General features: G+C 38.8%; 2 protein-coding genes across 2 annotated transcripts; both read right to left on the bottom strand.

Annotated features, from left to right (window-relative positions):
- Positions 1 to 634: 634 nt before the first annotated feature.
- Positions 635 to 6,004, bottom strand: LOC145987266 (uncharacterized). Its single transcript, XM_083121780.1, has 3 exons — positions 5,886 to 6,004; positions 2,073 to 2,939; positions 635 to 1,153 (listed from the first exon to the last, which is right to left on the bottom strand). The coding sequence occupies exons 1-3, from the start codon at positions 5,942 to 5,944 to the stop codon at positions 661 to 663; spliced, it is 1,419 nt and encodes a 472-aa protein (XP_082977906.1). The 5' UTR covers positions 5,945 to 6,004; the 3' UTR covers positions 635 to 660.
- An 8,089-nt stretch (positions 6,005 to 14,093) lies between these two features.
- On the bottom strand, positions 14,094 to 23,643 carry LOC145987017 (uncharacterized). Its single transcript, XM_083121479.1, has 3 exons — positions 23,534 to 23,643; positions 16,081 to 16,947; positions 14,094 to 14,586 (listed from the first exon to the last, which is right to left on the bottom strand). The coding sequence occupies exons 1-3, from the start codon at positions 23,590 to 23,592 to the stop codon at positions 14,094 to 14,096; spliced, it is 1,419 nt and encodes a 472-aa protein (XP_082977605.1). The 5' UTR covers positions 23,593 to 23,643.
- Positions 23,644 to 25,684: the final 2,041 nt, after the last annotated feature.

Raw genomic sequence — 25,684 nt, 5'->3', positions numbered from 1 at the left:
GAAGATCTATACTCTGTCCCGGGAATATTTGAAGTGAGAGAACGAAAACAAGTTTTTTTTGCGCAAGTAGTGACTCGAGAGGGCTCGACCAATGAACGAGTGAGAGTAGAAGTGGAGGGGAAAACACGGCTGCAGATACCAGCAGTTTTCATCAGCGAACACTGCATTGCTCCGTCCACTCGCTCTCTCTCCTTCTCTGCCGTTATGCGTACCTTGCCCCAAAGACTTTCAAGAACGTGTAACTGATACCCCAGTCAATAACAGTTTCATGTTGGGAATAATTCCGTGAAAGCTGATTTTCGCTAGTTTTTAAATTACCTACTAGAAATTAAAAATCTCAAAGTCCTGGGTTCGATACCCGGTGGAGGCACAAGTGGTTCGGATCCCAGTTTAAACTATAAGTCCGGTCCCTATTAGCCTTCCCGTGCATAAAGTGGGCTTAAAACCAAAACTCAAAACTTGTATGTATGGACGACACAAAACAAACGTCACGGAGGATTTTACTTGCCGTGAGTCCAGGGTGTTTTCGGAAAGGATCACCTTAACTTACACTCCAGGAAGAAATGAACAACACCTGAAGATCACACGAAAATAAGCTTTATGAAAGAATAATTTTATTTCATTATCGTGTACAGTAAATGAGAAAGCATTGTAGCTGTGTTAAGCTCTGAAAGTTACAGCACTGTTAGGTCCTAACTGTCCAAATTGATAGAGCTCCCCGTTGAGAATTACATCAACATCTTCAGCCTGTTCTTCGTTGTAATTGAACACCACGATACCTATGGAGTCATCAGGATTCTGGAAAGCCACCGATCCAAGGCTCTCGCTTTCTCCAAAGCGCTCAGGGCTTCCAATACGAACGGCTCCAGGAGACGCTGCTTTGTTCATATGCCCGATGGCATGGTACTCCACACTTACTTCATATGTGGTGTCGTTGGAGAAGAGTGTGAGGATGCCTCGGCAGTTCTTCCAGCCTCCTTCCCCTTCATATGTTGGTCCTGAGAACTCATTGAGGACCAGATTCCAGAGGACTCCAGCCACGGCTCCTTGCTGGACTTGCTGCACGAAGAGCACTCCCAGCATGTAATTGAACACGCTGGGCCAGTTGGTGTCTGCTGTAGTTCCGGTGAACTCGGTGAAGTAGTAGTTCTTGCTGTAAAGGAAACATTGATAAGTTCTTGCTAAGAAATTTCGCCTTAGATAGGCACAATTTGTTCTACTTCTTACATTGAACAAATACACAGGAACTAGTGTAGATCACCTTTGAATGCCTTATACTGGTATGTGTTTTAAAGTCGCAGCTAGTTGAAGTGTGTAACGATTTCTGAAATATTTGGAAAGTTATTGGTGTTTGAAACACAAACTGTTCATTAAAGTGTTAGAAATGGTTGATGATAAGAGTTGCACAAATAAGTTTATGGAACTACTGGGAGTCTAATCTTACAACATCCACCTATAGATGTTTAAAAATAATGTGTGTATTTTGAATAGACCATCTACTACTTCATTTCATCTTTCTAGTGGTTATGGTCTCGAACTAAAACATTGGGTTCTTCTGAAATAAAACTCTACAGTCATTAGTTTTACTGACACACTGGACGAAACATTTGACTCAAGTCACCTTGCGACAGGTTGCGACGGTTTGCGACAAAACAACGAAGGCACGTGGAATTTGGTCTCGCGTGGAGCAGCTTGCAACAATACGATCTGCGCATGCGCAAGCGCTTCTCTTAGTGGGTGGAAGTACTCATGTGACCACTACCACGATTTTCCAGTAGACGACAGGCCACAGAGTGGCAGGAATATATACTAGGATAACATTTTTGAGGTACAGCAGTAGTCGCATTAAACTCAATAAAGCAAAATGCACTGTTATTATTAGGAAAAGAAAGTATTATGGTCAGATTAAACTCTGGCTCATTAGAACACTATTTGAGGTGATTCAAACATTACAGAACCGTATTGATATTCCATAAAAAGAAAACGGTGAAAGTAGAGAAAATACTATGTCTAAGAGTGCCAACAGAGAGGACATCTATGGTATAGGAATAGAGATAAATAATGGTACTTACTCAGGGTGTGCAGCCTGCACGACAAGAGGATTGCTGGGATCCCCTGTGTATCCATGAAATGAGTATCCATCAATGTACTGATTGGCGTCACTGTCGCCCAATACCTGGAGTGGGTAATCCGTGTAGGCAAAGTCCCAGTCCCATACTACAATCTTCGTGGTGATGTTGTTGTCTTGAAGTTTGGGTCCGAGAGCTTTTACAAGGTTGGTCTCGGCCTCAGCATCGAGGACCATGGAAGGATAAGGCACCTCCAACATTGGCTCGTTCTGCAATGTTATCACATCAACAGAGGCTCCATTCTTCTCGTACTCTTGAAGAAACTTGACGAAGAAGTCGGCATAAGTGTCTGTGTACTCCGTGAGGAAGTGTCCTTGGTTGTAGTCATTGTTGTCCTTCATCCAGGGTGGAGCTGTCCACGGCGAGGCGAGGATATTCAATTCAGGGTTGACCTCCCTTGCTCCTACGATGGACGGTATCACGAACTCCATCTCTGATTCGATGCTGAAGTGGGATAGATCTGGGTCGTACTCGTCGTCAAAAGTGTACGCAGGACCTCTCGCCATGAAATCGGAAGCTCCCATCGGGAGTCGAATGAAGTTGATGCCTATTCCGTCGGTCGGGCTGAAGAGTTTCTGCAAGAGTTCGTCCCTCAGGGAGCTGTAGTGGATCAGGTATGCAGCTGAGTTGGTGAGGCCGCCACCAAACCCTTGCATGGTCTGGTACTTCTGGGTTGGGTCAATCTCAACGGTTCCAGAACGTGGCGCCTTTCCGCGTGGCGCTGCTTGAGGTTCCAGACATCCTTGGATCTGTCCCGCGTTTACGTCGTCGAAGAGATCTTGGGGATTGGTAGACCAATATTCCAATTGCCTGTAAGAGACATAGAAATGATTCCAATCAATAGGAAACTCAACACACAATGTACTAAGCAGTAAGCAGTTTTCTTACTTCATTGAAAATCTTAATGAGAATTTGAACATATATGATATATCAGCATACAACCCGACGGAGAAAGGTTGTGTCAAACCAATCTCGCTCAACAACTTATCGTCGAATAGTAACAGTTACTCGAGAATGGAATTCCCATCAAAGTTTTGCACATTCCAATGTCTGGCAGAAACTGTTCAAAAACCAAACATTATATTCCAGTAGTAAAGCACCTAATCAAAAGTAATTTTTCATTTTTGTACAGATCCAATGTGCACACTAGGAAGCCGAGCGTGTAAAATAGTCACTTTCGATTTCACCACGGAAGTTCTCTGGTTCGAGTCCCGACCTGGACATGGGCGTTCTTTGTGAGTGACCTTCATCAACTTTATCTGATCATCATTAATTCTCATCGTCGCTATTAGCAAAAAGTAGCACAAATGCGTCGTAAAATAACAAAAATAACACAGATTCATTATAACAAGTATAAACTAAATATTGATTGATTGATTTGGTATTTAAGTCCACTTTATTCACAGTAAAGTTAATTTGGACTGTACCTACAGTTTAAAGTGGGACCCGAACCACTACGTGCCTCCACCGGTTATCGAACCCGGGACCCCTTGATTACAAGGCGACGATGATTCCATGGGGGAGTCCCTTAAACTAAATATTGATCAGAACTGTATCCTCTTTACTGTTTGATAACAACTCTTTTTTTTATCACGACTAACATTCCTCTTAATATTATTCATTTTTGATATACATTATACATCTATTCACAAACTATCAATGTACTTGTATGCACTAAGTTTACATTGTGTCTGTTTTTTGTACACATATTATATTATTTTTGTTTTCAACTTTGTATTGTATTTGTTTATCCATTTCTTTGTATTGTAATAGTGGCTTTTGAGGTCAAAACACGTCTTCTCTCATAAAGGCGATATATTAATATTTATATTTTTGTGTTATAGTATTAACAAGAAAACGAACAATATTGAGATTTAAGATTTACTTTGCTTTCATATCAGTTCATTGAATTGACTCCATTTGTATCTGCATATGTTTAAACTAGTAGTTTAAAGTGAACTTCCAGACAGCAGGTAACGTGTGACTTCAAAGTCAAAAGTACTTATGAAATGCTTTGGACATAACTAACCCCACTGAATTTGTTTCCCGTGGGAGCACTGTTTACAAAAGTAGGATCTGCAACCTTATGTACAAAAACCCTATAGATGGTGCTGTAACTTCAGTTATGCGTAGCAGGTGAAAAACCACATGAACAGAAGTTGAATATCTCCGTAACATCCAATGAAATGTTTGAGAAAGTATTGCTATAAAACTTATTGCAGATTGACCGTAAAAAAAATATATTTTTTAAAGAGTAAACAGTACATTGAAACCTCACGGATATGTTGTTCAGTAATCTGCTGGTAGAATACTTATAACAGGAAGAGAGTAGAATATACCTAGTCAAATCATAAATCCTTTCAGAAAGTTTAGACAGGAATGGCAACACAGGTTGGCAAGGTAACCCAGATCAAACAACAACCAGTATCATTGTGTGTTTAGCTGTGGTAGCGGAAATGTGCATTTCACTGCAAGTCGATTGGAGTGGGGTGTATTCGAGAACCGTGTGGCAGTAATCGCACTGCACAAAGTTGGCAAATCACCATCGGACAAAGCTGAATATCAGCAGGATGTTCGTGCATCAGACCATCAACACATACTGTGACACAGGGACAATTGAGGACCGCCCCAGGAAAGGTAGACCTCGTAGCGTGAGGAGCCGGAAGCTCGTGAAAGCAGTGGCGGCGTGGATTTGACGAAATCCTGTCAGGAAAAAAGCAGTGATGGCTCGAGAGCTGAACATTTCGAAAATGTCGATGTCCAGTGTGCTCCGAAGTGACCTAGGACTCCGCGCTTATCGGCGAAGTGCTGGTCACTTCCTCACTCCACAGCTTAAAGTCCAGAGGAAGCAGAAAACAAAAAGACTCCTTCAGTGTTACGCAAATGGTGGCCACGGGAGGATCCTTTTCACGGACGAAAAAATCTTTACGATCGTCAAAATGACCGTGTTTATGCCTCGACAGCCCAGGAAGCTCGTGAAAACACGCCATGGATCCTCAGAGGCCATCATCCCGCCTCAGTGATGGTTTGGTGAGGGGGTTCGTACGATGGCACAACTGACCTCCACTTCTGTGAACATGGTGTGAAAACATCTACAAAAGTGTACCAAGGGACAGTGTTGGAGGCACTTATGAAATCGTTGACCCGCACCATGTTCAACAATGAGCCATGGAGCTTCCAGCAGGACTCAGCACCGATCCACAAGGCAAAGACCATACAGGAGTAGCTTCAGAGGAATGTGTCTGATTTAATTGCTCCGGCTGATTGGCCCTCCAGCAGCCCCGACCCCAGTCCATTGGACTACAGGTTGTAGTCCGTTTTGGAGGGCATGGTCTGTAGGAAGAGACATCCAAACCTTGCGAGTCTCGAGCGTTCTCTTGTGAATTCAGTGGCGGACTTTCCCCTCGAGACCGTGCGTGCTGCGATCGATGACTGGCCTCAGAGACTTCAGGCCTGTATGAAGGCCAGAGGTGGCCATTTTGAACAGTGATTGGTGCTCTGTGTTGGCAAGACCTGTACCTTTGTAACATAAAAATATTAATACATTAGCTTGCTCATTGTGCCTGTAGTACATTATTAACTTTCTAACAGAATTTATGATATGACTAGGTAGGAAAGATTCTGTATCAAGGTTAAATGAACGTAAAACTTGGGTTCGACTGTAAATCAATTTTATGTAATTTCATTTCGTTTGTGCGTATGTATACGCGCACGTGTAACAATTTGTGGTAGTGATAGACTAATAATAAAACTTACCCATCAGGACAGGCCCCGAAGGCTAAATGCACAAGCGCGAGAAGTAAAAAAGACTTCATTGTGTAGCCAGTACTTCTGGCACTAATAGTTAAAATGAATACCTCTCCTTATAAAGAAATAAGACTGAAAGTATTGAATCACAAATCACAATAGTTGTAAACACAACAATCAATAAAGACAATGGTTTGTTAAGAGACTATCATTTTTTTGTAACGATAACTTTTTTTGATAATCACATTCCTTGTTGCTAACTGAGATAGCTCAATTTGTTTTCTAATAACGTCAAACAAATCACGGATGTTTTCTTTAAGGTATTATCTAATACAGTGTGTCCCACTTGCTACTTTACCCGGTAATTTTATGATAAGTTTGGCAAGACTGAAGATATCATAACGAGACATGAAGCTGCACAAAGTTCATTCTTTGTGGACGGCGGGAGTGAAGGCACCGCTAGGCTGTTGAGTGATGTGCTGAACAATGATTGGTCACCCTGCAGCTGGTGCACCTTTCATGACGGCTCGATTGTCAGAGTGTATCATTTCGAACTGGACTTTGGCCATCCTGGTCGCCCAATCTTATGCCGCCAGATTACTTCCTCTGGGGCTATGTGAAAGGGCGAGTGTATCGAAACAAACCACACATTCTATCGATAAATATCGTATCGTATCGAGAGAATCGTCAGGGAATTCAATACGTTCCTCAGGATACAGTAGCGGTGGTTTGGTGGCAACAACTGAGGGGGCGGGGCAAGGAGAGTTCTTTTTCTTGGTAGATAATGCTTAGTATTAAGAGACCATAGTGCAGGGGCAAAAGGTGGGGCACGACTGCCTCTGCAGGCCCCAACCCAGACCCGTCAGCCTCCCCTGGCACTGAGATCAGCCCCTTTGACATTAGGTAAAACTATTTTGTATAATTCTGTGTGTTGCAACCTCCCATTTATACAGAAATTTTTGACTTTGATATCGCAACAGGGGCAACAAAGGTACAGATAATTTGATTGAATTTGAATTTAAAATTTGGGGCTATTTTGCACCCGTCACGTTATGCGGGGTCCAGCCCCTTACCATTACATATAACAAAACTATAACTAAAATATTCTGACCGGTTAAAAGCTGAGGCTGTAATGGGATTACTCAGCACACATAAGGACAACAAACAGGACGCACCCAAAATTTTAAATTCAAATTCAATCAAATTATCTGTACCTTTGTTGCCCCTGTTGCGACCTCTCATTTATACAGAAATCTGTGACTTTGATGTCATTATGCAAATTCCCTCCGCATCTGCGTCAAAGGTTAACAGCTCCCAAGTATTTGGAACGAAGGGGAGTTTTATTGTTTCGGCCGGAGAGTAGAATTTACGATGATTGAATATTGTCCATCTTTTCTTGTGTAATATATAAGGGCAAATCAAAGAGTAAGTTACACCACCTGTATAAAACAAACAAGACACATTAGAAATCAAATAATTATTGGAGAAGAATGCATGAACATTTAACTTTTTTCGACATAGTCACCAAGGTATTCCAAGCACTTTTCGAATCGTGTGACCAGTTTTTTTTTTATTTCTTGTGTGTAAAAATTCCGTCCAATTTCAATTGAGTTGACTTTTGTGCTCATCGGTTAACAATGGTGGCACCCAGTGAGAGCACCAACTGGTCATGAATCAGCCTAGACACACTATTGTATGATATGTTCAGTTCACTTGCAATCTCCTTTAATTTTCACATGGTGGTTGGCAAGGATGATTGCGTTCACATGCTCCGTTTTGTCGATAGTGTTGCAGTTGCAGGCTTGCCCGACACACTGTTCGTCGTTCACGTTCGTTCTTTCGAACATCTGGCAATTTCCTGATCATGGGGTGTGACATTGCATTCTCACCATACATCTTGACAATTTGGCGATGGATTTCACCAGTAACGTAGGCAGGATTTCATCGAGGGGGGGGTTATTTCTAAAACTTTCTCCAAATTCACATTACCATTGTTTTATTATACTTTAATTAAATAATAATCACAATTAATTAATAATACTTATAATTAATTAATTAATTAGCTGAATTACTAATAATAATACTACTAATATCACTACTACTATTAAGTACTAGAGATCTACATAAATATAGTATTTATGAAAACAATAGAACGAAATTACTTTCCAGTCATTCGATTTTTATCAAATCCTGGATGAATTTTTTTGTTTCTTTGTTACGAAATAATTGTCTGGTCAACGAGGTGAGACATTTTAAGGGTGAAGAAAATCCATAAAAACAAGAAAATATATTAAAATAAATTAAAATAATCAAAGTATGGAACTCATCCAAGGAACTGCGGTGGTCTGTTCGGAACGTCTGACAATCAAGTGGGAGATCCGGATTCGATTCCCGAAATTGGTTGGAATTTTTCCGGCTTCTTCACCGCATAAATGTTCCCGATAATTCAGATCTGGATTGTCTCGCTGTTCTTACCAACAAAACATTTTACAATAGTTAAGCTTATTGTCATTTGAATAATTGTCTAGTCAACAAGGTGAGACATTTTAAAGAGAGACATTCAAACGTGCTGCGGTAAACAATACAATGGGAAGGCGGACTGGTGACTGTACTCTTGTCTGCCTAGCCTTTGTCTATACATTAGCCTCTTACAACGTACCAATAACTTTATTTTGTTAATTCTCATTGTTCACACAAAAAAATACATGTTCTTTGAACACTGGCGTACGTAGAGGGGTGGCCGATGGTGTTACAACCCCTACCGAAATTTTGAGAAAAACAGAATTTTCAAGTAAAAATCCGTTAAGAACTTTAAAAAATCAAAATGTGTAAATGCGAAACCTCTTTTCAAGTGAGTTCCGATTACCATTTTTGTCTTTGAATACAATTTTAATAGACTGAAAACACCAAAAATACGAAATATTTTATTATGCATCCTGCCCTAAAAAACGAAGCCATGTGCTATCCACATTTACTATACCAGCCACTCCCGAAAAAAAAAAATCCTGCATACGCCAGTGTATTGAACATTGTTGCAACTGAGATACAAAACATTTTTTTTCTCTTTTAAATCATAGTTGCCCTTATATTTTAATTTCAAGAACTCGTATTTATTTTCAAGGCATCACTCTGAAAGACGCGTGTGTTTGGAATGCTGTGCTTTTCTCCATGCTGCATGGAAATAATAATTCAAATTATTATTATTTTTATTATTATTAGTAGTGGTAGTAGTAGTAATAGTAATAATATTGTCCCTGATCTTTGATTTGTGATAAATTGGCCATTTAAAATTTTTTCCACAGCATTTTTCATATTATTTCACAAGCTTAAGGGGGGGGGGGTTAAACCCCGTAACCCCCCTTGCGTACGCCACTGGATTTCACTCTGATTATGTTATCGTGTCCACAAAAATCGGACGACTGAGAGCAACTCAATGTTGGACGCCACCTCAGCACGAAACGCCATACTGACACGATGACTACTCTCATATTAAAGCAGCTGCAGCATAGCTGCATATCTGTATCATCAAACGTAGTAAGGAGTGTGTAGTAAGGGATGATTTCAATAGCAGCCAATTAACACCTCAAGTGATATTTTAAAAGATATAGAAAAATGTAGTATTTGTGTGATATTTCTAAACTTTATGTAATTTAATGACCCCTCCTCCCCCCACACACATAATGTACCTTCATTTAACACTGTTCAACTTTTGAAAAATGGACTTGATTTACAAAGCCCCCCTGATAACCCGTGAGCCCCCCTTGTAGATCAATTCTGGCTACGGGCCTGCCCCCCCCCATATAATTGCAAACATTGCTTACCTGGTCCTTCCAAAAGCCGGGACATAGGGGTTGAGGTCCGCTGGAGACGAATCGTGTCCCATTCCAGCACATATTGTGATTCCACTGCCTTTCTCACAAAAAGATACACACAGTTTACATTTCGGGCCTCACCGATGGCGCAGTGGTAGCGTCGTCGCCTTGTAATCAAGGGGTCCCGGGTTCGATACCCGGTGGAGGCACATAGTGGTTCGGATCCCACTTTAAACTGTAGGTCCAGTCCCGATAAGCCTTACTGTGCATAAAGTGGACTTAAAACACCAAATCAATCAATCAATCAAACAGTTCACATTTCCTTGCCGGGTAAAGTAGTGAGTGGGACACACCGTTTCAAGAGCTTGGTCATTGTAGACATATCTTATACAGATGATCCGTGATGAGTTTTAAAATATTTTCGGAGGTTGTAGGAGGGAATTGCATCACCGGAGACGTACGTTTAGGTGGGTTTAAAGGTGTGCTCTGCTCCAGTATTTTTTCTCTCTCTGCGTATCTTTATGTCTTAATTCCTACCTTTCTGTCTCTCTCTATCCCGCTTTCCTTCCTGTTTCTCTATTCATCTGTACATTCACACCTTTCTTTCTCTCTTTCCTATGTTTCTCTCGCTCTTCGTGTTTCTATATTTTTCATCTTATCTTTTCCCTCCCTTTCTTTCCACCTCTCTCTCTCTCTCTCTCTCTCTCTCTCTCTCTTTTCTCACGTTTTCCTTCTCTGTTACCCTATTCACCTGCACTTTCATATGTCTTTCTCTTTTGCTTTGTTTCACCCGTCTCTCTATATCTTTCTTTCTATCACTTTCCTATCTCTCTCTCCATCTCACGTTCTCACCCCTTTTTTGTGTGTCTTTCTGAATCTATTTTAAATAATTCTGAAAATTTATCATGTACTTTCATATGCACAAATAAAGTTCAGCTGGAATATTCATTGGATTTTTTTTTGGCATGAAAAAAGTGAGCCTATGTACAAATTGTAAGCATTTCATAATAGGCATACAACGTAGATAACATTCGCATCAATTTTTCAGCTCCTATAAACAGGAATATATTTCTCGTATCCATTAAATTGTACTCTTCACTGGGGAAGAGGCAACTGCTTCCATCAAAAAATTATAAAGCCTACCAAAATAGATAGTTCTACGTATTAACTCAGAATCGTAGATTTTGGAAACCACAAGTTAATATAACGTATCAAATTATCAAGAGCAACCAACGATGTCAACCAGCGCGGTATTTTATTTGCTTTGCTGAATTCAAGAGTAAATAGGAAAGGAAGATACGTGTTTCCAACTAAATCTATTGTTTTAAAGGGAGATACATTGCAGAAGAAAATATCAATATAATATATGACTATGTAATGAGTCACTTATTTCCTCACAGATTTATTCTTAAGAATTTTCAATGTTTGCTGTTGCCTCTGCTAACATTTCATTTATCACGTGTGTTGTCCGGTTTCCTCAGCTACTTAGTGGTATCGCACTTCTATAGCTCTTGTCCAGTAGGGTGAACCGAAAAAAAATATTTTCTTAAAAAAAAACTTCCAATAGTGCAGAAAAGTTGTCTTTTGATGTAAAAACGACCAAAATAAAATTTGGTGGTAATCGGAGCATGTCTTGAGGTGCCGCAAGTAGGATAAAGTTTCATAAATTTGAATTTTTCTTGCTCTATTTCAAACTTTTTCTCTAGTTTCTTATTTGCGCTATAAAAGCCCAAATAAAAAAGTTCATACTTTTTATGCGTTCTTATTAATAGAACAAACGTTTTTTGGGGGTTTTAAATTTAATATTTTAATAATATTTTTTTGTCCTCACCATAAATTTAAAATCCCCAAAAAACGTTTGTTCTATTAATAAAAAGGAATAAAAAGTACAAACTTTTTGATTTGGGCTTTTTAGCGCAAATAAGAAACTAGAGAAAAAGGCTGAAATAGAGCAAAAAAAATCAAATTTATGAAACTTTCTCGTACTTGCGGCACCTCAACACATGCTCCGTTTACCACCAAATTTTATTTTGGTCGTTTTTACATCAAATGGCAACTTTTCCGCACTATTACATCTTTTTTAAAATATTCTTTTCGTTCCATCCTATTGTCCAGTCTTACGGCGGGCGCTCTACATGCTGGCAAGGGAAGTGTGGAACGGGAAAGCGACCAATCCAGAGCGTTAAGAAACACAGCAGCCTATAGAACGAGGTGCGCGCTGCAACGCCGTAACTCTCGGCGCAACCGCTGTTGTCTGGTTGGTCTGCTACGTATTAACCGTGGTTAGCACATCGCGCTACGACGTCAGGAATCCCGGTTCGAATCATGGCCTGGGCATTGATGTTTGTAAGTGTCCATAGAATTTTCCTTTGGGGCGGGGGCCGCCAAAAATCCACCATTCCCGGGTGAAAACTTTATCTTGGCCCACCCCTGGACGTAGGTACCACTACGCCATCTTGGAAGCCGTGAGACGGACTTCCTTTACACACGAGACAATCCATGATGAAAACCATGAGCATTGCTGACCATAGGCGTGCGCAGACTGATTTGTTTGGGGGTGCCTTGAGTTGAGTTTCAATTGCCTATCTGGACATGGACATTGTTAGCCTAATTGTCGTAAGTTCATGTTCCTTTAGGTTTATGAAGATGAAGTTTTAATATTAAAGTCTGAGTTTTCGCTGTCACTTTAGGACAGGCTTTCCTATCATTGTGACGATATTTGTATCATTTAAATAGTAAACAATTAAAAACCAGTATTATTGATACAGGATAGACAACTCTTGTTTTTCTTTGTGGGTGCATTTTCGATTGCTGCTGCAATCTTGTTGTTATGTTTAAATGTAAACAAACAAATTAGCCTTGTGAGTTGAAGAAGGCTGCATTAGCAATAGTGGCTGTGCTCGGGGGACGGATAAGTGGAGAAAATCTGTGCGATTTATAAAGTGAAAAACATCGTTGTGTGATTAACGATGACTTAAACAACACCACATTGTTCTGTTTTAGGGGGAGAGAGAGAAAGAGAAAGAGAAAGAGAAAGAGAGAGAGAGAGAGAGAGAGAGAGAGAGAGAGAGAGAGAGAGAGAGAGAGAGAGCGGGTGCATCTCAAACAAAACTAAATTCCTCATTTTTTTAAAAAAACCAAGGGTGCATTAGGGGGAGTCCAGGCCAGGGGCGGATCCACGGGGAGGGCAATAGGGGCGTTCGCCCGTCCTAACTGCCAGGTTTTTTAATATTTACAATTATAATTATAATTGTTCTGTCTTTTATCACCAAGTTTAAGAGGCTCGAGGATATCTTATATATATATAAAAATGGATGGATGTGCGTGGGTGTGTATATATGTTTGTTCCGGCATAACTCTCGAACGCCTGGAAGAATTTCAACCAAACTTGGTACACGCATCACTTGCAATCTGGAAAGAATATTTTTGGGGTAACACCCCTGGCACCCCTAGGGGTGGAGTGGGAAGGGGTGACATGTAAAAATAATCGAGATCGACCGATATTGAATTCGCACAAACAGACATCCGTGACTTTATGCAATCCCGCATGACGATAATGTTTCTCGGGTTGTCTAACATTGAGGCTGTGTTGCGAAAACGACCGATATTAGTATGGAATCCATAGTTTTCGTGACACTCCCAATGCGGTTCAACATCAAGTTCATCACCTATTGGAATGGGGGTGAGAGGGGGTGAAAAATAAAATGCTACAAATGACCTAGATTAGTGTCGAATCCATAGTTTTCGGAGTCGCTAAGCTAATTGGTGACATTCACGATCACATCTAAAATTAGTTACATTTTACACTATAGTTAGAATTCATTACTTTCCTGTCTAATACAAGATTGGGATAAATAAATACCCGGGGAACGCCGTGTAATCAGCTAGTATTTTATAAATATTGATGTAAACCCACTTTTTTATCGTAATAAGCTAATCGGAACTGGACCTACAGTTTAATGTGGATCTGAACTACTCTGCGAAGATGCCTCAAAAGAAAATCGAACCCGAGACCACTGCACAAATTGGGGTTTTGTTTCGTTGTTCATTCATTTTACTTCTCATATCTGACTGTTCATTTTTCCGTAACAATTGGACGAATTATGATAATAACTACATACAATAATGACCACTTATCACAGACCTGTTAACCCGCTAACCATTGGACGGTTCCTTGTAACAGAATCCAATATTATTTACATAAAACAGTTCAAGTGTAGATTAGAATTGATTCTCGGTGAGAGGTCAGGTAACTGACTGAAATTCGCCCCACCGAACTGTTACTTCTAGATCCGCCACTGGCCCAGGAACCCCTGAAACACCACGTGCATGCCCCTATGATGATGATTCAACAATAAAAGAGCACATCCAAGACAACATCACGTTTAATTGCGACAACTTACATTTACAACCTGAATGTAACGGCACTCAGAGGCTGAAGAGCACCAAAGGAGAATGTTTGTCCATTGAGACTGATGTCCAAGTCCTCCGAAGAGTTTTCATTGTTATTAAAGACAACAATGCCGATCGAGTCGTCAGGATTCACAAAAGCCACAGACAGAAGGCTCTCGCTGTCGCCGAAGTTATTCGGGCTCTCGATGCGCACCGCACCACTCGAAGCAGCTTTGTTCAAATGGCCGATGGCGTGGTACTCGATGCTTCTTTCATAATGACTGTCGTCGGAAAAGAGGGTGACGATTCCACGACAAATTTTGCATCCTCCTTCCCCTTCGTATGTCGGTCCCCAGTTTTCGTCCAGTACAAGATTCCAAAGAAGAACGCTCACGGCTCCAATGCGAGTCTGGCCTATAAACAGGGTCTCCATGTTTGACCGGAAAACCGAGGGCCAGTTCCAGTCTCCGCTAGTTCCCGTGCATTCCGTCAAGTAATACGTGGCGCTGTAAGTAAACAAGGGCACTTAGTGTAATCACTTAGGGGCAAACCCAAATTCTAAATGCTTTTTTCCTCAAATTTTTTCTATTTGCAAAGCTATGAATTCGTCTAACGCAGTCTTTAGATTACGCCAGGTTTTAATTTTTCCCTCAGAATCTAATGTTTCTGAATATCTTTTCATTTCTATATTCTTATCATATTTTGTGCGAAATTTTGAGTGTAAGTTTTTGTTTTAAGTCCACTTTATGTTCAGAAAGGCTAATCGAGACTGGGCCTACAGTTTAAGGTGGGACCCGAACTGCCATGTACCTCCAAACCCTGGACCTCTTGAGTACGAAATTTTAGGGTTTAAAAGAAAAACTGTCCAAGAGAATGCTTCAAAATAAAAATGAAAACGGTTAGGCATGCTCTTAAAAATCTTCCTCGTTTCATTAGCAGTACAATATGCTTGTAAATATTGTGTTAATAAGTTTCTATCAAATTTCCAGAAAGGGTAAAAGGAGCAGTTATTAAAAATAATAACTTCATTTCAGTTAACTAATGCAGTTATTTTTCCGCTACATTGTGTAATCATGGATTTGAAAGGAACGTTGCAAGGTGTGTGTATGTGCGTTGTGTATATTTTTCCAACCAATTAAGGAAATTCCTTCTGGGCAAGGAAGTATTTAGGAGGGTCCTGTGGTTCCGGACCCTGCCCCCTCCCCAAAACGTACCAAGACCATAAATTAAATAATGAAAATGTACTTGTCTAGCATTTGTTGCATAACCGACCGTTATTTATTTCCTTGGAACTTGGAAGGCAAGCATTCTATTAGGTTCATACGCCTGTGAAGGACAGTACTAAAGAAGATTTATGCACACTGCTACTTATGATAATAATATGCTTAAATATTAATCAGCAACTTTACTTTTCGTCAATTAGATATATAATCCTTTTTTTGTTATTCAATAAATATTTGACATTAATGTCCTTACCAGGGCACTGGTTTTTATGCAAATAAAGTACACGCAAACTTGATAATGAATACATGCAGTTATCTATATTCTTATACAGTCTTTTCAACCTCTTTATGTAATAATGACAATACAATATTATTTAATTTTCATATTGTATTAATATTTAAATTAAATTAGTATAATTATAATTTAATTATTTTAATTTATATATTGTTATTATCATTATTTATCGGACTCCCCAACCAAAATATATTTCTAGATACGTACCTAGATACGGACAAAATCCTTACAGTACCTGTCCATTCTTATGTGCATATTATATCCATTTAGGACGGAGGGATATAACTAGTTCGTAAGGGAACAAGTAAAAAATCTTTATACAAATTGTTTCCAAAATTCACGCTAACTATAATTCCTTCATGCAGTAAATGATAATAGTATAGCGCCATGGAAGTTGTCATTTGTATACTGTGTTCGAATTCTAGAATCAGCTAAGATATTTTTCTTTCGGCAGAAGAAAAAGTTACTGAAACGAGACTTACTCAGGATGTGCTGCTAAGACAGTCTGGGGAGCGCTTGGGTCCCCATCGTAGCAGTGATATGCAAAGCCATCTGTGAACTGCCTGGCAACCTCGTCATCCAGGACTTGAATGGGGTAATCGGTATGGTCCCAGTTAAAGTCCCAGGCAGCTATCTTCGTGTCCAGTCCGGCCTCTTGCAGTTTCGGACCAAGTGACCTGATGAGGTTGATCTCTGCCTCAGCTTCGAGTCTCATGGACGGATAGTTGATTTCCAGAAGCGGCTCGTTCTGCAAAGTCACTGCGTCAATGATCACACCGTTGTCTTTGAAACCCTGCAGGAACTTAACATAGTAGTTGGCATACACATCAGTGAATTGAGCGTCGAAGGAACCTCCATTGAAATCATTATTATCTTTCATCCACGGTGGAGCTGTCCAGGGTGACGCTATGATCTTCAAGTCAGGGTTGATCTCCTTAGCTGCCAACAAGGTAGGGATCACAAATTCTAACTCTGATTCAATGCTGAAGTTTGCAAGTTCTGGGTCATAGGTATCGTCATACGTGTAGGCAGGACCTCTGGCCATGAAATCGGAAGCTCCCATAGGTAGGCGGACGTAGCTGACGCCAATGCCATCTGTTGGACTGAAGAGTGCCTGGAGCAACTCATCTCTGTAAGAGCTGTAGTGGATGAGGTAGGCGGCCGAGTTGGTTACCGCAGCACCGAATCCTTTGATGGTTTGGAAACGCTGGTTTGGATCGACTTCGACAAGCGTTGCACGAGTTGATGGCTTCTGGTTGACCTGATTTGGTGCCAGACAGCCTTGTGCTAATCCCGCCTGGTCATCGTCAAAGTGGTCCTGTGGATTTGTCACCCAATATTCAAGTTGCCTGCAACATAAAGAAGCTCGCATAAGCTGGACAAAAAATCAGAGATTTGCTAACTTAACATTTCAATTCATCATATGTAGTAAGATAGATACGATTACGAAATGCCTGGTGATTGGCAAGAAAATGACCAAATTATAAAAACAATTTTGAAATTTTATATGGAATTCCTTCCAAGTTATTGAACGAGCTGTCAATGTAGATAATGTACAAATTTTCCTTAAGTCATATTCAAAATTTGCATACTTCTATTTCATCTTACCTATGATTCTGGTGTTATTTTTCCCCCAACGAATATTTCTCCGAAATACTATACTGTGCTATGTATAATCTTTACAGACCAGACTAATATTACTTTCTATAGGACACATCTGAGACCATTGCTTGCCCATATATTTTTGTTTCAAGAAAAGTAAGCATAAGGTACAAAGAGAAAGCAATGGCAACTGAAGCAAAACCAACTGTTTCTGTAATGATCTTCAATTAGCCAAAACGTATACGAACAAAACAACATTTATTTAACTTATAACTTCATGTTATAAAAACTACATGAAAGACATTTAACAAAGACAAAAGACAATCTCTGTCCAATTCGACTTGTTCACAGTATCTCTTCTAAAATATTTTATCTTTTTCTTAACATCTATCAATTCTCCCCCTCTAACAAAAAAAAAAATCATTCATAGGTCTTGTTACCAAAGGTAAGCTGTAGTCTATCCGGCTCCTTCTTGGATCTAGAAGATCTTCGAAATTCTCTGTTTTTTATGTTCCTCGCTTCTGCAGGTACAGCTGCCTCCGGTTCCCTATGTCCTGGTGCTGCCTCTGTATACCTTGGAAACGTCCAAATGTCATCCAACTCCTCTTCTTTCTTCTTAACCTCCAATCTCTGACCTTTATAGTTGTTCTTAAGCTTTCCCACTTGATGCCTGTGCACTCTTTTTGTAAATCCATTTCTAAGTTTCACTTCTAAAAGCCTTGCTCCTACTCTCTTAATCACCTGAGCTTTTATAAACTTAGGCACTAAGGATGGAAAATTTTTTACCCAAACTATCTCTCCTGATCTTGGCAGCCAAGATTCTGCCTCATATTTATTATTTTCTACCTTTTCATCTATTTGGCAATTTGGTAAGTTGAATATACTTCTCGGCTGATAACTCATAATTCTTTCTGCTGGAGACATTCCTAATCGTTGCCACTTAGAAAATCTTAGATAGTATAAAATATTATCTATACTTTTTGTCCAGTCAATTCTACGTCCCTCATTTCTACTTTGAAAATATTTCTTTCTTAATAAGCCTTTAACAGTCTGCACCCACCTTTCCGCTAAACCATTACTTTCCGGATTCCAAGGCGGTGAATGTACCAATCTTATTCCATGCTTTTCACAAAATTTCTCAAATTGATTACTCCTGAAAGGCGGTCCATTATCTGACACAATAACAGAAGGATAACCAAATATCTGGAAATTTCTATTTAAACATTCTATAGTTTCTTCTCCATTTGTCGATCGCACCTGCCATATTTCTGTCCATCTAGAGCAACTATCAATGAATAGCAAAAATTTCCTTCCTCCGTATTCAAAAAAATCAACATGTATTCTTTCAAAAGGAATATCTGTTTGTTTCCATCCGACATATTTGTTTTTGGATGTACTTCTTTGAAAACTATTGCATTCTACACATTGATTTCCCAACCTTTCAAGATCCTCGTCTATTAAGGGCCACCAGTAGAATTCTCTAGCCATCATCTTCATTTTAGGTGTACCTACATGTTCTGCATGTAACAGCTTCAACACTGTTTCCCTGCATTCTTTAGGAATTATTATACGTCTTCCCCACATAAGGCATCCTTTGTTCATGGTTATTTCATTCTTCCTTCTATAATAATGTAAGATCACAGTATTTTGAAACTCTTTTGGAAGTGAATTAGGCCACCCAACATCAACCCATTGTACAACTTTTTGTAAAATGTCATCTTCTTTCGTCTTCTTTACTATGTTATCTAACAATAGAGGTTCAATTTCAAAGGTGTCAATATAATTTAAAGATTCCTCAGCATCCCCTGTGTCTTCCTCTATTGGCAATCTAGATAAAAAATCTGCTACATCTACACGTTTTGTGTAAACAATTGTGTATGAGTATTGTGATAATAACAAGGCCCATCTCTGCAAACGTGAACATGCTAACGATGGAATTGCTGCTGCCTCGCCAAAAATATATTTTACAGGTAAAGAATCACTATAAACTATGAAATGTTTTCCATAAAGATATTTATGAAATTTCTTTATGCCCGTCACTAAAGCTAACGCTTCCCTTTCAAATTGGCTGTAATTTCTCTCTGAAGGCGCTAGTGTCGCCGAAGTGCAGGCAATTGTTTTCAATTCACCCTCAATCTTATTACACAACTGAGCCCCAACTCCTACACCACTTCCATCTACAATCAATACAATATCTTGATCTGGATTGTATGGAGTTAATATCTCAGCTTTTCGCAATGCTTCTTTGGATTCAAGAAATTCCGCTTTATGTCGATCTGTCCACGACCACACTGCTCCTTTCTTTAGCAATTCATAAAGATGTGTTATCTTCATAGCGAACTTTGGCATGCTCCTGTGATAAAATGAAATCATTCCTAAATATGACTTCAATTCTTTAACGTTTGTTGGCTCTGGACAATTCAATATTGCTGTCTTATTCTTGATTAAAGGTTGAAAACCATTACTAGATATCCTGTAACCTAAATAGTCTACCTCTTTTTTGAAGAACTGACATTTATCGAGATTAACTTTTATATTGTAATATGTCAATCTATCCAAAACTAGTTTTGTGTTATTGAAACATTCTTCTTCTCCACGGCCTGTTATAATTAAATCATCCAGGTAGCATTTGGCAAATGTATAATCTAACAGTACTTGATCCATTGTTCTTTGGAAAATCTGTGCACTGCAGCTTAAACCCATTGGTAACCTGTTATAAGTGAACAATCCCCATTTAGTATTGAGAACCAATAACTTTTTAGCACTCTCGTCGAGTAATAATTGAAGATATGCTTTAGTCAGGTCCAACACTACATATGTGTCTGCATTCACTAAAGAATTAAGTAAATCATCCACTCGTGGCAAAGGATAAGTTACTTTTTCTACCACTTTATTGACGGTTACCTTAAAATCAGAACACAACCGTAGATCACCATTATTTTTCTTTACAACCACTAAAGGTGTACCCCAATCAGAATACTGAATAGGTGACAAAACTCCCAATTGAACTAAATTATCCAATTCAGCCTTTACTTTCGGTTGTAAACTGTATGGAACCTCGTATGCTTTTTTGAATATCGGAACTGCTCCCTCCTTGATTGGTATTGTAGCTTTAAATTGCTTAATAGGTTCACAAATATTACCAGAAAAACTTATTTGTACCTATTTATTAAGTATTCAACTTTTTGATTAGTAAAAGTTGGTTGCTTAGATACTGTTAACAAACAACTGTCCCTAGAAATCGTTAACTGAAACCAAGATTTCCAATCTGGCCATAATTCATCCAACCAGGTCCTTCCTAAAATAGGTGTTTTCAATTTATTTCGGGAAATGTACAAGGGCATTTTTAATCCTCCATTTTCTAACTTCACATCCAGCATAACTCTCCCTACTATTAGTAGTGGTCTCCCATCTGCATTCCGTAAAGTGAGAACACTCTTTATAACTGGAATGTTCCTAAAATTCGTTGTATGGAATTCCTCATCCCAAACAGATACTTCTGCACCCGTATTCACTTCGAATTGGACCTGTTTGCCATTGCACATCAACCTAACTAAACAATTATCAGCTTCACTTCCAGAGCTACTCATTTCAACATCCGATTTTTGTACATATAATTGATTCTTATGTCCATTATTTTCATGTGAAGGGTGACTGGAATTATCATTAAGACTCATTAAGTCTAACCTACTTTTCTGATTAATGTACTCTGGTTGATCAGCTTCCACATTTACAACGTTCAATAATAAACCTTTCATAGATTTATCAACATCTGATTTAACCCTAGTTGCAAATTCATTTCTAATAACGTTGCTATTTTTATTCTTACAGCACTGCTGAAAATGACCTTTTAATCCACATTTAAAACAATGTACATTCCAAGCCGGACATTTGCACTTTTCGTGTACATTATTACACCTTGAACATTTAAAAGCAGCTTCCTTACTTTGCTGACTAACTGTTCTATCTTTTTGTACATGATGTACATTACTGAATACCGTCTTATCTTTTTGATAAAACAACCTCACATCTTGTTCTACCATTTCCATAGTTGATGATAAAGATACTGCTTTTACAAAATCAAGCTCTGTTTCAGCTAATAATTTCTTTCTTGTTACTTCATTACGTATGCCAAAAACTAATTGGTCTCTCATCATTTCATTAAGAAACGTACCAAATGAACAATTAGATGCTTGATGCTTCAAACATATTACAAATTCAGATAACGTTTGCCCTTCCTCTTGTCTCAACAAATGAAACTTATACCTTTCAGCTATGACATTTTTAGGCTTAAAATGAGTTAGTAACAAAGTACATAATTCTTCATATGTCTTATGTGGAACTTTTGCTGGTGCTACTAAATCACTTAGTATATCGTACACTCTTCCGCCAGCTACGGAAATTAATGTACAAACTCTTTTATCTGCTGCAATATTATTTGCCAAACAGAATTGGTCAAATCTTTCAATGTATGTTTGAATATTGGCACGTTCCACATCGAACTGTTCAAAAAACAGTACATGATTACTAACCTCCATTATTCATAGCTTCTTATTAATAATAAGACTAATCTTCTTATACACATTATTCTTGTTACCTTCGTTCCATTCCCATCCTCGTCGCCAATTGTAATGATCTTCAATTAGGTTAAAACGTTAACGAACAAAACAACATTTATTTAACTTATAACTTCATGTTATAAAAACTACATGAAAGACATTTAACAAAGACAAAAGACAATCTCTGTCCAACTCGACTTGTTCACAGTATCTCTTCTAAAATCTTTTATCTTTTTCTTAACATCTATCAGTTTTGATCCCATATTAAACTGTAGGTCGAGTCTCGGTTATCCTATCTATGCATAAAGTGTACTTTAAACAAAACTTCAAACAAACGAATGATATTATCTGTCAAATGTCATTTCCAGGAAGCAGCATCTTAACTCTCTTTCATGAATATTTTTTTTAAAGATGTATTGAGAGCCTTAATATGCACCAATGTTTTTTTCTTTTGCAAGCAGTTAGAGGAGTAGCCTGTATCTTGCTGTAGAAAAAGTGTATTCTGTAATTTTAACATCGCACGAAGGTGTCGGCAATTGAGGGGACGTGGGGATAGTTCCCCCCACTTTTTGCTTCTTTTGCCCCAGCAGTATGGCATCTTAATGCTAAGCCTTGTATACCAAGAGAAAGTAAACTGTCCTGTCCTTGCCCCCCCCCCCCTCCTGCTTGTTCTTCCTCGCAATGAAGCAAAAAATTCAGCTGCTTTCAAAGGAAGGTATCGAGAAATTGCAGTTAATGTGAGTTGTAACGTGAAGGGTAGTTTTTTTGTTAACACATTCTATGTATTTGTTCCACGTAACATGTCTAGTAAACGTACCATTTCAGGCTTTTTTTTTTTTTTTTTAAAAAAAAAAAACCTGTTAGGAAGGTGCCCAATGTTCACGAAGAAGTTTTGCAGTTCGTTGTTGGGAATAGTGCGGCAGAAGGGATATTAACAAAGACGAAGTTGCTGTGCACTTCGCGTTTTATCCTTGAAGTAGCAGACGGAAAGTACTATGTATTTTGTAGTACCTCCATTGGTTACATTGAAAAGGTTCAAAAATTGTTTTTAAAGACAACGGTAATTTCATTTTGTATTTCACTACATAGCTCAATAAGACTGTAACCTGTATCTGAATGTTTGCACTGTATGTCCACTATCTTGGAGTATAAGACTTAATACATATCATCATGGACGTCCAGGGGGAGGGCAAGGGGGCACAGTCTCCCTGGAAAATGGATGTCAATCTAAAGTTATATACTTCACACATATAATTTCATTTCAGTCAGTAATTTATGTTAATCAGAGGCGGCGATTAGGGGTGTAGTTGCTCCCCGCTTTTTGCTATTTTTGCCCCCGCACTATGCTAAACCTTATCTACCAAGGAAAAGTAAACTGTCCTTGCCTCCCTTCTCCAGTTTTGAAAGGTTGCATGTGTGTTTCATGTTTTCTTTATTTTCAGCATCGAACCCTCTAAATTTCTTTCCGCACCCCTCTCAGCACTCCTAGATGATTAATCCTGGCGCCGCCGCTGATTTCCCCCCATGGATAAAATTTATCAAGCAGAGGGGGGAAATCCCCCATCCCCCCTACAAATACCACCCTGCAAGTAATGAATGTTTAACTTGAAAATAGCTTATTGCCTCAAACAAGGGGCGTTCTCGTCCAGGGGGTAGAAATATCTTACGTGTGATTCTGTAACGGATACAATTTACATTGATTAATGACAGTTATTTCGAATATACTTTGTTGTAAGTAACTCTCGAGAGATTATTATATATTATTCATAGTTACCCTTCAGGACAAGCACAGAAGTATCCTTGAACAGCCAGCAATAAAATCACCACCCGCATGTTTACGTCTCACACTAACCTATATGATAGAACTACCTGATTTATATCTGCTAGGCTTCTGTGTCGTTTCGCAGTGTCCTTTGATTGAAAATAATATATTTTTTTAAGAACGTAGATGACGCTGTAATTTTCTTGAGATGACAACTTAGTTTTTATCTATTTTATCAGCTCTACAAACAATGTGATAAAAAGTGGTGTATTAATAAATTCAGATTTAGACGAGTAGGGTATTTGTTTGAGCGATTTGAGTCTGAACTGATTCATTTACAACGGGTCTTCCTTATCGCACAACACGAGAGCAACCTTGCGTTCTGACGTCACCGCAGAATGCTTCCACTGTTCACTGTTACGCTAAATGCCTAACTTGTTAGGTTATGCTTGTTGGATTTAGTTCTGTTAATATAAATAACACATTTGCTGTGTATTTGTACTAAGGGAACCAAACAGTGGCGCAGGAACGCTTTTCATTTGGGGGGTACAAAATTCAGCCTCCCATATATATATATATATATATATATATATATATATATATATATATATATATATATATATATATATATATATATATGTATGTATGTATGTATGTATGTATATGTCCAATCTGTCGCAATAATAATAATTAGGATAATTATATTTAATTAAATTAATATATTAATTAATTAAATATATAGATTAATTAATATTGTATTGTTATTATTACATGAATAGGTAAAAGATAGTAAAAGAATAGAAATATAACAGCAAGTATTCATTATCTAGCGTACGTGTAGTTAAGATCGCCAAGATTTGCATAAAAACAACTGCCCTGGCAAGGAATTTAATGTCAGATAGAAAAAGAATTGAATATTTATTGAATAACAAAAAAGGAGTTAGATCCAATTAACGAAAAGTTAAGTTCCTGATTAATATTTTATGGATATCATCATTAGTAGTGTGCATAAATCTTTGGAATCCTTCAAAGCCGTATGAGCCAAATTCCTTGCCTTCCAATAAGTTCAGCGGAGAAAACCATCGAGTATACAGGGTGCAGCAGAAATAACTCCCGGATTTCATTCGTGAATAACAAAGCAACGATAGATGTTATGCAAAATTTTATTTCACAGTTGGAAAGAACTAGGATTACCATTTAGTTTCCCATATGTACCGAGACAACTCCATGAAGGCCCCTATTTTTTTTAGGAAGACGGCACGCAGTTAATGTAACAGTAGTACATGAAGCCCGTTTCTAAACCCGAAAATGGGGCTCGGTGGGGCTCGCCTTAATGGATTTCTCTCGTAAGGCATGAACCCCATTTTCTCGCAGTGTTGCCAGCTCCTTACTTGAAAAAATCACCAAGGTTTTTTTTTTGGTCTAACCTAACCTCAAGCAAGGAGCTGGCAACACTGCTTGAGGCTTGCCTTAATGGTTTGCTCTTGTAAGGCATGAGCTCTATTTTCTCGCAGTGTTGCCAACATCTTACTTGAAAAAATCACCAAGGTTTTTTTTGGTCTAACCTAACCTCAAGCAAGGAGCTGGCAACTTTGCTTGAGGCTTGCCTTAATGGTTTGCTCTTGTAAGGCATGAGCTCTATTTTCTCGCAGTGTTGCCAACATCTTACTTGAAAAAATCACCAAGGTTTTTTTTGGTCTAACCTAACCTCAAGCAAGGAGCTGGCAACTTTGCTTGAGGCTTGCCTTAATGGATTTCTCTCGTAAGGCATGAGCTCTATTTTCTTGCAGTGTGGCCAACATCTTACTTGAAAAAATCACCAAGGTTTTTTTTTGGTCTAACCTAACCTCAAGCAAGGAGCTGGCAACACTGCTTGAGGCTTGCCTTAATGGTTTGCTCTTGTAAGGCATGAGCTCTATTTTCTCGCAGTGTTGCCAACATCTTACTTGAAAAAATCACCAAGGTTTTTTTTGGTCTAACCTAACCTCAAGCAAGGAGCTGGCAACTTTGCTTGAGGCTTGCCTTAATGGATTTCTCTCGTAAGGCATGAGCTCTATTTTCTTGCAGTGTGGCCAACATCTTACTCGAAAAAATCACCAAGGTTTTTTTTGGTCTAACCTAACCTCAAGCAAGGAGCTGGCAACTTTGCTTGAGGCTTGCTTT

Source organism: Lepisma saccharinum, chromosome 4 (assembly GCF_977018435.1).
Source record: "Lepisma saccharinum chromosome 4, izLepSacc3.1, whole genome shotgun sequence".
NCBI classification, from domain to species: Eukaryota; Metazoa; Arthropoda; class Insecta; order Zygentoma; family Lepismatidae; genus Lepisma; species Lepisma saccharinum.
Note: the sequence above shows the minus strand (reverse complement) of the source record. Positions and strands in the feature narration are given on the sequence as shown.